This window comes from Littorina saxatilis, linkage group LG4 (assembly GCF_037325665.1).
Source record: "Littorina saxatilis isolate snail1 linkage group LG4, US_GU_Lsax_2.0, whole genome shotgun sequence".
NCBI lineage: Eukaryota > Metazoa > Mollusca > Gastropoda > Littorinimorpha > Littorinidae > Littorina > Littorina saxatilis.
The window spans coordinates 30,807,262-30,820,123 of NC_090248.1; the positions used below are offsets into that span (position 1 = coordinate 30,807,262).

The following is a 12,862-nucleotide window of genomic DNA, read 5'->3' on the forward strand; positions in this document are numbered from 1 at the left end:
CCAGGGAGCAGCCACTGCCTCGTTGTGTGCCGAAACCAGCTTTCAAGAGAGACTACTGTCTCCCAGCCCTGAAGAGAAGGCTTCCACAGCGAACTCAGGGCAGCCTGAAATGGCCGCTTGTGGACTCTGCCTAAGGGCACAAGAGTGGCCATCGATTCCATTTGGCCAAGAAGAGAGGTCAGAACACGTACAGCCGCTCTCTTTATCAAGGACAGAGTACGAAACAGACTTTGCAACCTGTCCACCCTTCTCTGTGAAGGGCGTACCCGCCAATCGACGGTGTATGTCTTTGCGTGTGGAAGAAAAACAACCCCAATGCTAAAAACGTCTGTGCCAAACCTAGGCTTAGCCACATGATGGTGTTTAGTTCTTTCCGTAACCTCTTAGAAAGAAAAGCTGAAACTAAGGAATTCCTGCAAGTCCTTTGTGCTGCGCAGCGAAAGTCGCTGACAGAAGCCACTGCCTCAAGAGGTAGGCTTAGCCGGAAAAGTTCCGACTGAGAGGTTACGAGCAATGGCTCAGTGAGCCTAAAAATTTAGTCAGAATGTGAGCCCATAATTTGGACATGTTCTGGCGACTTGTCGGAAACCAAAGCTTATGAACCTGATGAGAAAGCGCAATTCCGTAAGCCGTAAAAGCTGAGATAGTTTTAACAGCTTGCCTTGTTTTTCGCCACAGAGGCAAAAAACAAAAATTGAGGCCTTAGCAACCTCACCCTAGAAGGTGAAAAATAAGAGGTATGCCGCACCAAAGATGGGCGTACATACCGCGAAGCTGCCTAAGGCAGAGGGTTTAACCCAATGTTTGTTTGCTTAGCTTCGTATCTTGCCTAAATAAAGGCCAAATGTGGCCAGCCGACGCAGATCACAGCTTCTCCCAGAAGATGAACCACAAAAAGCAAAGAGCGGAGTAGATCCGCCTCTTGTTTGCAACCTGAGCCAAGCAATGTGCCAAGAAAAGCGCTGGGAGGCTCCGCTGTTCAAAAGACTTTAGCCAAAGTAGCTAGAAGCGACATGACATCCTTCTCCCGTGCGTCACGACGAAACTCGAAGTTAACAAGAGCAGAGAAGATAGAGCTCTATAAAAAATCTTGCAAAGTTTCCTAAACAGAGGATAACTTGAAAAGATCATGTGCTTATTCCCCCAGAGACAAGAAAGAGGACTCAGTATAACATACTGTTCTACTGTAGCCGTCTTCCCTACCAGAATAGTGACAACTTTCTCTACCGCATCGTCACGAAACCTGAATGGGTCTAATGACGACGCGATCAATCTCGACAGAGATCTCTGCAAAGTCTCAGAGAGAGACGATAACTCAAGCAAGCGTAAGCCAGTTACTCCAAAGACAAAAGAGAATTCTCCGAAAACGGGACTACTCTGTCTCTGCTGTATCATCTTGCATAAGGACTGCAAGTTCCGGAAAAGTGGAACGAGGCAAGGCAAACGAGCCAATCAAATTGACTGAATTATGCAGCAGTGTAAACTTCTTAGCCAAACCAGCAGGCAAAGCTGAGGCTAAAAACAAAGAAGCACGGTAAGGCTGCGCTGAAACAGGAGCCAGACCTTGTGCTGTTAACCACGGTACAGCGTGAAACGCACCGCCATACTGCCCAGTAGTCAGTAGCATAGACAGCTCAAACGCTACCAACGGGAATTTCCGAAAACGGAACTGCTGTTTCCAGTCCTTCGCAGAACGGGAATCCCCCAAAGCGGAAGGAGGTTGGGCAACAAACCTACAAGTGTTGCCGCACCCTCCTCGAACTACCGTGAAGTAACTTCCGCCGCCAAAGCCAGTGCTAGCGGAAGTTCAACCAGTACACGGAAGTTGGCATCTTCGTCAACCTGAACAGAAGCACCAAAATCCGACTCATAATCCCGCACATCCGTGCAACAAGGCAACGAACTTCCGCCCTGACTACAATAGTCAGGCGAAGCGTCACCCAGAAGAGACGACACACGAGGGATGCGATACCCAAGCAGTGTGTCCCTAGGGACTGCTTTCCTGCCCAGAGGGCGGAAGCGGGGAATGTCACCCCCTCCTCAAAATACCGTGAAGCCACTTCCTCCGCTAAAGCCAGAGCTTGCGGAAGCTTAGTCGGTATGCGGAAGTTGACATCTTCGTCACCCTGGACGGAAGTGCCAAAATCCGACTCGTAGTCCCTCACTTCCGTGAAGTCAGGCAAGACACTTCCGCCGTGACTACCATAGTCCGACGAAGTGTCGCCCGGAAGAGACGCCCACGAGGGATTTTATACCCAAGCGGTACGTCTCTAGGGACTGCTTCCTGCCTGAAAGGCGGAAGCGGGGAAAGCTGTGCTGCCGCACCAACCGCTCCTCTAGGGAGTGTCGGAGGACGCACTTCCCCTGTTCGGTCAGAGACCGAACGCGTGTCTGGGCTTTTCCCTCGATCTAGACGTTCACTCGATCGGAACGACGTAGACCGAGGGCCTAAGCTTTCGCGCACACGAACCGGTGTGGCTACTCTCTCCAAACCACGCACTTCGTTTTGGCCGGAGAACCCGGTTACTGGCGAAGTATAAATACCTTGATCGTCGTCAGTCCAAGAGGCCTGGGAACGCAGCAGTGAAACACCACGGCTGCCATCAAACGAGGCGTGAACGTCAGCGGACGTAAGGGAAGGTGGAACACACACCCTGGCAAGGGAACGCACACCTCCCACACCGGAAGGCAAAGACACATCTCAGCCTTGGTAGACGAAAACTCGGCTGAAAGAGAGGATATCTGAGCACTCAAGGAGTGCAAAATAGCATAAACATCCTGCTTCTCGCTAACAGGACCTGAACCGGACAAGACCGGTGAAGCAGCTGAAGGCAAACTAGGCATAGCCGGAGAATTAGGTAAGTCTAACGCAACATCAAACGAGGATTTAGTCAAGGAACTGTGACTTAAATCAAAGCTTAACCTGCCGACTCTACGACTTACAAGAAGGCTTCTTTGTGGGAGAAGGCTCGGCCACTGACTTTTTATTCTTTCCTTATCCGACATGGCGAACGGAAAAAAAGTAAACAAAGCTAAGTACTCAACCAAACCTAAGTCACAAAACGATAACAAACGACAAAAAAGCTCACCCAAACACACAGTAGGAGCAGAGGGACCGTGTGCAAGTACCAAGGCAGGGTCTGACAAAGGCAGAAGTCAGACAAACCGGCTGAAAGCCGGAGCAAAATCAAAACACGTCTGTAGACACGGACCGCTGAAGATGGAATGATTCAAAGATGGCGGCAAGGTCAGGAAGTCACGTGTGACTTTGTCCTGTTAAGGGGTCAAGGTAGCTCTTTTTTAGGGTGACCTCCCCTTGTTACCAAGGCGATGCTATTCAGCGTCCTAGCACTAAACTGAAGTAAATTGCTGTATGTGAGTTGGGATAAGATATGTAATTTAATGTGATTATCCGACTCAGGCTATGTAAAGTGAATGAAAACATTCTTCTGATTAACCTCCAAAAGCTACATAAACTAGATGATACCAAGGTCTTATCAACATTAAAGAGTTCAAATATTTCTGCTTCTTCTTCTTTTGCATTCATGGACTGAAACTCCCACCTACACTTGCGGTTTTTTGCAGAAGTGGGTTTTTATGTGTATGACTGGTTTTCCCCCGCCATTTAGACAGCCATACACTGATTTCGAGGGAAGTTCAAATCTAGCTCAAGTTTTCAACACTCACATTGTTTCTTTGTTGCGTCTGCCACCGTATGGCCTGAAGGGGAGGTTACCCGTGGCGGCATGATAGAAGGTGACCCCTAAACTCCAGAGGTCCACGTGGACTCCGAACTGCTGTCCTCGCACATGACGCAGCACGGCTTTCTCGTACATGTCGGGGTGCTGAAAATAACCAAGGCAGTTTCAGTACAGTGGAACCCCCCTTTTAAGACCCCCCCAATTTAAGACTCCCTCCCTTTCAAGACCTTGTTTTCTCAGACTTTCAGTTCTTAACCTCTGTAAAAAATACCCCCATTCTAAGACTCCCTCCTTTTTAAGACCCAATTTTCTTAGATTTGTGGAGATCTTAAAGGGGGGTTCCACTGTACTCTTTGTACCAACAACACGTTTCTTTCTTTCTTTCTTTATTTGGTGTTTAACGTCGTTTTCAACCATTCAAGGTTATATCGCGACAGGGAAAGGGGGGAGATGGGATAGGGGAAAGGGGGGAGATGGGATAGAGCCACTTGTTAATTGTTTCTTGTTCACAAAAGCACTAATCAAAAATTTGCTCCAGGGGCTTGCAACGTAGTACAATATATGACCTTACTGGGAGAATGCAAGTTTCCAGTACAAAGGACTTAACATTTCTTACATACTGCTTGACTAAAATCTTTACAAACATTGACTATATTCTATACAAGAAACACTTAACAAGGCTAAAAGGAGAAACAGAACCGTTAGTCGCCTCTTATGACATGCTGGGTAGCATCGGGTAAATTCTTTCTCGTCCCAACCAATATGGGACTCCCTCTAACCCGCGGGGGGTACCAACAACACGGAATAAATGCATACATAATTCAGTAATAATCATCCCATTAGCAATTTTATTTTTCATTTGTTTCAAGAAAACTCATTCAACTTTCAAGTTATTTTAGTGCCAGTGAGCTCATCTGTGAAGCATTGAACCATTCTAGCAATGTTGGGCTGTAACCATACCCTACATGGCAAAAAACTATCCTCTACACACCCTAACCCCTGAAAAAAAAGACAAACACACAAAACAAACAAAAATCCACTTAGAGGCACAGTTGTCGCTCTCCTTAAAAAAAAAGGTTCAGACCCAAACTTCCGGAACAAGCAGAAAATGAAGCTTTTTACCAAGTACTCCTCTGTGCCGTAGAGCGACATGAATTCCTCATTTTCCTGGAGCTCTCGGGCAGCACCAAAGTCTGTCAGCTTGTAAATGGACCTTTAAAAAACAAAACAGAAGGATTTCAAAATAATTTTTCGTTAGGACACACACACGGTGCACACAAATTCTTATTCAGAAAATACTAACGCCTTGATATATTGGTTTGCACTGAATAAAACAACACACAGAAAATACCAAAGACAGACACCAGACAGACAGACACACCGACAGACAGACACACCGACAGACAGACTGGCAAACAGATAGACAGACAGACCGGTCATATAAAGACATTTGTGACAGAGAAAGACTGGTTACCTTCCATCCTCAGCCACACATCTCAGGATGTTGCCAGGTTTGATGTCTCTGTGAATGATGTCATGGTCTCGACAATGTTTCACTCCTGCCGCTATTAAAACAGACAGCATAAATAGTGATTAAATCTGTGTTCAGAAATAACAGAGTTACAATTACATAAACTTCTGATTGGAAGCTCTAAGTCTAAAGCCTGTCCTTAACTGGGCAAAGTGGATTACGCAAAGTATACTTCGCGAAGCTGGCTGCACGGAGCTTTAGCACTGAGTTTTTGGTAAAAAAACCTTCGCAAACTCTTCACAAAGTTGACTTTGGGCTCAATTAACGACAGGCTTTGGTTTTAGACACAGCTTAAAAAAATCCAAATAAGACAGTCACTCACTGCACACAGGAACAGACAGACAGACAAAACAAAGGCTACAAACAAAATATTTGAAGAGCGTCTGTAAAGTCGACAAGTCTGGCAGCGCCTCCATCTACGACAAATACAACGGATAACGGATATTTGCTAACAAATATATCACCCAAAAATAATAGAAAGTTCTCTCTTTTCTAACACTCAGCGTACTCACAGACTTGTTTGAGGACCAAGATGAACTCTTCTTCACACAGTCCGTAGCTGTTCTCAGGACTGTCCAGGACGTTGTACAGACTGCCATTAGGACACAGCTCCATCACGATCACCTCTCCGCCGTTCATCGTTTGCTGTTCACACACATTTTTTTTTATCAAATACTCCTTGCAGATTGCATAATCAGAGGCATTTAAATCAAAGCTGAAATTACTGTCATTGCTGTTGCAGCCATTACTGACATGAGGGTAACAAAATCAAAAACAAAAATCCTAGCACTAGGATACCATCAGCTTAAGGACATTTAAAAAAAAAGAATGCAAACTGCCTGAAGCTTTCTTCACTCAGAATTATCAACCCTCTTCTCAACATTAGGGTTGTTTTCTAACCAGACACAAAAAAAAACATGTTTCTTTTGTTGAATACATCAGTTACATGTCAGGTATTGTAACTCAAAATGAGCTAATTACACTTCATACTACCAGAAGATCACAGACTTCATACTACCAGAAGATCACAGACTTCATACTACCAGAAGATCACAGACTTCATACTACCAGAAGATCACAGACTTCATACTACCAGAAGATCACAGACTTCATACTACCAGAAGATCACAGACTTCATACTACCAGAAGATCACAGACTTCATATTACCAGAAGATCACAGACTTCATACTACCAGAAGATCACAGACTTCATACTACCAGAAGATCACAGACTTCATACTACCAGAAGATCACAGACTTCATACTACCAGAAGATCACAGACTTCATACTACCAGAAGATCACAGATTATCTAGAAAGAAAGTGTACACACTAGCGGGAGGAAGCCTCACTGCCTTGACTTCCAATTATTACTTCTTCTACAATCATGTACTGTAATAACTTTTGAAAATAATTCTGCTCGGCACAATTTGCTAAATATCTGAACTTTCCAAAACCCTTCTCAAATCATCAAACTTGTCCCAAAACCTGCTCAAATATTTCAAACCTTTCCCGAGCAGGAAAATGATTACTCAGTTCAGAGACATCCTGCTTGCTGCCACGCGGAGGTGTTTTCAGACAGGCCAGACACAGGTTTTCCCGGAGGTGTACTTAAATTAATCATTTTTTCCCAAAACTTCTCCAGCTGCCATGGAAACCCTGCCTGCGAAGATCAGTGGAGGAAGATGAGGGGCGACAACCTGTCTGTACTTACCTCCTCTTCAATGGCAAGTAGTCGCACAACATTCTCATGGTTCAGGCGCCTCATGACCTCAAACTCCCGAGTCTGCACCTGTCGGGGTCGCTGGTAGCTCTGAGGTGTGAACACCTTGACTGCCACCTCCTCCCCTGTACGCTGCAAAGTACAAACAAGTTATATGCTATCATAAGAATCAGTATATTGATGTATAAATTTTCTCCCCCCTTTCCTAACCTAGGTGGTGGGTTCAAGTGCTAGTCTTTCGGATGAGACGTTAAACCGAGGTCCCTTCGTGTACACTACATTGGGGTATGCACGTTAAAGATCCCACGATTGACAAAAGGGTCTTTCCTGGCAAAATTGTATAGGCGTAGATAAAAAATGTCCACCAAAATACCCGTGTGACCTGGAATAATAGGCCGTGAAAGGTGGATGCAGCGCCTAAAGGCAGTCGATCTACTGGCCGATGTGAATGCGTGATATATTGTGTAAAAAATTCCATCTCACGCGGCATTAATAGGTAACATGCGCCTTGAGTCGCCTTGTGTGGTGAGATACGTGCGCGATATAAATCCTCGTAAATAAATAAATAAATAAATAAATAAATAACCAACAAATCTAAAACTTTCTCTCCCTCACTGATTTAGATCCCAAATTGTGCAAGTACACACATTATCCTAATCTTCCTCTCAAAACATTATTACATTAGTTTCTTTATTTGTACATTGCTCATTTAAGCGCATGTAAGGAAAAAGCTTATGTGCACGATACATTCATTTAGTTAGAGATTGGGGTAAGGGAGGGGACTGGGGAGTTTACAAGTACAATTTTAAAAGGACAATAAGAAGGAAATCCATAATGTAATGAATGCTCCTTTCAAGCTCATGTAGACACATGGTTTAGTCTGTCATCTATTATTCTCATTTCTTGACTATAATTTATTTTTTTCTGCAAAAAAATCAAACATTCTACCATCTCTACTCTATCAGAACTCAAGTAGGAACAATACTTCCCTGAATGCACAAATAAGCTTACAAGCTGAAAATTATTCAAATGACTACGGTGGTACAGTGGCACTCCTCTTCAAAGACCGTAACAAATCTGAGAAAATCAGGTCTTAAAAAGGGGGACTATGTCTTAAAGTGGAGGTCAATTTACACAGCTTATGGGGCGGCGATGTAGCTCAGTCGCTAGCGCACTGGATTTGTATCCAGTTGGCCGCTGTCAGCGTGAGTTCGTCCCCACTTTCGGCGAGAGATTTATTTCTCAGAGTCAACTTTGTGTGCAGACTCTCCTCGGTGTCCGAACACCCCCGTGTGTACACGCAAGCACAAGACCAAGTGCGCACGAAAAAGATCCTGTAATCCATGTCAGAGTTCGGTGGGTTATAGAAACACGAAAATACCCAGCATGCTTCCTCCAAAAGCGGCGTATGGCTGCCTAAATGGCGGGGTAAAAACGGTCATACACGTAAAAGCCGTGGGAGTTTCAGCCCATGAACGAACAAACAAACAGAGCTTATGAACAGAACATCTGAAAAAGGAAGGTCTTAAAAATGAGGAAGTCTTAAAAGGGGGGTTCCACTGTACCTGCCATGAAAGGACACCATGGGGACCAGCCAAAAGTGTCCCTACATTGCAGGTGGCCTGTCATGGCAGGTACATTTTGGTGGAGATAAAAGAAAAAGGGACACTAAAATGTGTATTTTTAAGAGAGATGTCTGGTCATCGTGGGGGCCTCATATCGCAGGTATCACAGTAAGTCTTACCTTTTCTCTGCCAATGTAGACGAGAGACGTAGCCCCCTGGCCCAAGGGTTTGGCTGTGTCCCACACATAGTTTTTGGACCCTCGTAGAGTCGACATATCTGAGCCGTTGACGACCCTGAAACAAGCAAAGATGGAATTATATTATTAGAAAATTATGTGCATGTACTTACCCTGATGGACCAGACTCCAGATTGTAAATGCATAAAATCAAACAATATAGAAGATCAACCCAAGATGATAACAGACTTGACTCTTATGCATTTCACACGTGTCCTATTCAGCTGTATTTAAATGCAACTGAAATACAATAAATGTGCTGAAGAATTTTGCAAAACTGAACTGCAAAGTACAGATACATTGTAATTTTGTATTGCAAATGGACTTAAACAAATGTACCTACAGATGGAGAACACAATGTTCTTCTGCAATAATTTGTGTACTTTAAAAAAAATGTAATAGCAAACTAGCTCACAGTGTAGCCAAAAAGATTATTAAAGACATTAATGTAGTCACTTCATGTGGTATAAAAATTCCTTAAAAAAAACTTAACAAGTACTACGTACACTCTACTATGGGTAAAACAAAACAAAAACCACCAAAAGCTGTTACTGTACAATACTTGTAAGACACAGCCAGTGCATAACTACTACTGTCAACAAAAATACATTATTTTGAAGAGAAATAACCCATCTTTTTGACCCCAAACTTAATACAAATATGCCTGGCACACAGTACTCCTGTGTTCCACTCATAGCAGTGAATGTCACCTTTCTACAGCTAACCTTACAAATTAACAATGGACTGTACTTCATCGTCAGATGGGAAACTTGATATGTTTATCTATAGAAAGAACTAAATCCTGCTCTGCTAATGCTCCAGATACAAACGCATACACACACTCTCTTTCTAATGCACATGCACACACAGACACACACACACAAGTATACACACACACATTGACTATGTCTATCTCTCTCTCATGCAAACGTGTACACACCCAACATAACACAACCTCCAACAACAACAACAACAACAACAACATGCTTTGAGAAATTTTGACTGCACAACTATTTGCAGACATTCTCTCTATTAATATGTCTGAAACTGAAAAGAGACATATAAATTATATGTAAATTTGCATATACGCATGGGTGCAACCTGGAAAATTCCAAAAACTGGCAAAAGTTGGGGTCCAGCTTTTTTAGTATTTAAAATGCCAAAAAAAACCTCTCCTGGAACAAAAACATCGGCAGCCGATGAAACCAAAAACCGGCTGCCGGCGTGTAGCCGGCAGAGTTGCACCCATGTATACGGTAGTACTGTGAGGTTACCCTCATGGAAATTCGGGCTGCTTTCTCATTGGGAAAAGCAAACTGCTATACAGTACGGCACTACCCAATTCCTACCCGACTCTTCATCCACCAACAAAACTAAAATAACAGCTAATAACAACAACACCAAAACATCAAAACAAAATAATTGATAACAATGAAAGTGAAACACGCTGTCTATCATAACAACAGCACTGTTGTAATGTAACAGACCATTGGAACGATCTGCCATGGAAACAACACTGTTTACAAAACACAGTTAGAGGAGCAGAGTCACGCAACTCTGGAGAGAAAAAAACATGTGCAGAAAACTCGTGCTTTAAATAATAAAAGTTTGGTTACTACAATACTACAGTATCCATGTCCCACCCCCTGTCACCACTGTGGTACATAAAAGACTTTGGTCTGCATGATCATCACAGTTTAAGTGGCTGCATGATTACACTTACAACATTGCAACAAACATTTGTTTTGCACAAGACTTGGAGCTCATCATTTTTCTTCATGGTATAAATCAGACAGGAATTAGTAATAAAACTTGAAAGGACAAGCAAAACAATGTGTACAACTGCTTAAAACAAATTATCAGACACAATAAAACATGTTTGCATGCAATGCAAAACCTTGGTTTAAAAAAACTATAAACAAAACATGCATTTCTGGGGGAAAAGGGTGGGACCCAAGAGAGGTAATTTGCCCTTGCTGATAACTCAAAATAAATAAAAGTCACACATTTTTTTAAGTGAAAACAAAACATAAAACATCACTTAAAGGCACAGTGCGCCAGCTCATAGCCTTCGTTTTGCGTTTTTGTTGCAGCTGAGTGCATTTACAGTTCAAAAATCCTCCTATGGTAGTAAAACAAACCCAAAACTACCCAACGACGACAACTGTGAAGCTCGACAGTTTCTTGTTCACGCGAGTGCATAAATTAACCTAGTTATTACGTGGTGTTTGGTCGGAGTTCGATTCAACTGAGTGATTCCGGCCTCCATTTTGTTTTACACAAACTCATGATGACGTCTGACATAGCTTGCTAGTCACGTGTCTTTTTGTGCATGATGTGGTGATCTACATTTAGATCCAAAAATAGGTCAAGACCAGCCGGGTCCGAGTACGAAATTAATTCGTAAACAAATCGCAGTTCTTGACTCTTTGGGTGCAAGTCAATGAAACTTGGTAGTTCTTCTAACGGATAGCTGCCTGAGGTATGACTAAAAGCCCCAGGGGCTCCGTGCACCTGGATTTGACAAGTTCGTACCTTTAAGTATACACTCTCAGCTGAGTGGCATTCAAATAACAAAAACAACACACATCAAGGGGCATAACAACAGCAACCCAGACACCAACACTGAAAAATAATATTCTGCTTAAGCCTGCTTGAATCTCTACAATGTTGTTCTCAGGCCTCAGTCTTTTCGGTCACTTATGCATACATTTTCAAATTCATGTGTTGCTCTGAGTCTGACCCCTGGACTTTGACAGTTTTGACATGTAGGCGGTCTTCTAATTAAGCGAAAAAAGTGTCAGTCTTGATTGGCAGGTTTAGTACTTTTGTTTGTGTGTGTGTTTGTTTGTGAGTGTTCGTGTGTGTGTTTGTGTCAACAGGTGCACACAGATGTTGTCTTCAACATTTAAAATTCCATTTTGTCCAAAGAAGCTGTTCATACTGTAAAACACAAACAAACATTTGTCTTTCCAGTTCAGATGTTTGAACCTTATTCATAGTGTCAATCCAGGTCTAACTGTCTTTTTGTCCTCTGAGCCTGGGAACAACACTGTATCTCTGGTACGTAGGGTGTTCTGGAAGTCCTTAGACTCCAAACTCCTCGCAATGCCTCATGATATTTACAAAGATGTATGCATACTGCTATCTTTCATCGGCGATGACACCAACTTTCATGTATCTCAAAGTTTCCTCTGCTAAGAAAACAGCTCTTAAAGAACCCTACCCGTCCATGTTTACTTGCCTGCCATGGAGTTAAAAAAAAGGTAGTTTACAACAATGATGTATAAACATCTCTGAAAGGATTGTTATGTTTCTCACATCTACTGCATATTGTGGGAATTTTGGGGGAAGAACGTTTCTTCCAAAACGAGTACTTAGAACTGGTACAATAAATTTAAATCGGGTAGACACGTCTTCAAAGATTACACCCGCCCAGACTGACAGTTGAATAATGTTACTGCAAAAAAGTTGCTGCAGTTGAAAAGTTGAAGAGAGATCATGCACGAATCACACACACGGAGGTAAAGGATACATAGATAATTGAATCGGCACCCATCGATGTGATCTGGCACAAGCTTTTACGGGTACACAAGCGTTGCAGACAGAGGGTGTCCGTGCTCTTTCTGGTGTACAAAAGGGGGTGTGTCTTGAAATTTACATACAAGTATTCTCGAACTGTCATTATAGAGAGTGTAAAGATTTTGTGAAGGTTGTCACAGGCGATGGGAATTTGGGTCTATCAATCTGACCCCGGGCAACACATCGATCACTCGTTTTGATGTTCCTAAACGGCTCCACCCCTATCAACTATTGGTGATCTCAGAACACTGGCAAGAGGAATGTGGTCCTATTTTTTTGAAAATAATGACAAATCACCACAATTCTAAAAGGGGAGCAACATACGGTTACCTTAGACCGGTACATGCATCATTGCATGCCCGCGGTGTTTAAAGCTTGGCGCCAAATACGGGTACTTGAGGGTTGATGCTACTCCATTGCAATGTCCTGTTTTACACAGCTTCTAAATCATTTACATTTCTAACAGATTAGGCTGTCTGCCTATATGATGTTCCGATCACTATATTTTCCTGAATTGGCCCCGGG

At 43.1% G+C, this 12,862-nt stretch overlaps 1 protein-coding gene across 3 annotated transcripts in view; it reads right to left on the reverse strand.

The window, feature by feature from the left end:
* The window catches only part of LOC138964471 (inhibitor of nuclear factor kappa-B kinase subunit epsilon-like), a 35,320-nt gene that overhangs the window by 16,683 nt on the left and 5,775 nt on the right, over positions 1–12,862 (reverse strand). For all 3 annotated transcript variants that reach the window (XM_070336435.1, XM_070336434.1, XM_070336436.1), the window contains 6 exons: positions 8,699–8,813; positions 6,946–7,086; positions 5,745–5,877; positions 5,176–5,266; positions 4,824–4,914; positions 3,688–3,845 (listed from right to left, as the gene is read on the reverse strand). In XM_070336435.1, the coding sequence (XP_070192536.1) occupies positions 3,688–3,845; positions 4,824–4,914; positions 5,176–5,266; positions 5,745–5,877; positions 6,946–7,086; positions 8,699–8,813 (729 nt within the window). The remainder of the gene's footprint in view (positions 1–3,687; positions 3,846–4,823; positions 4,915–5,175; positions 5,267–5,744; positions 5,878–6,945; positions 7,087–8,698; positions 8,814–12,862) is intronic.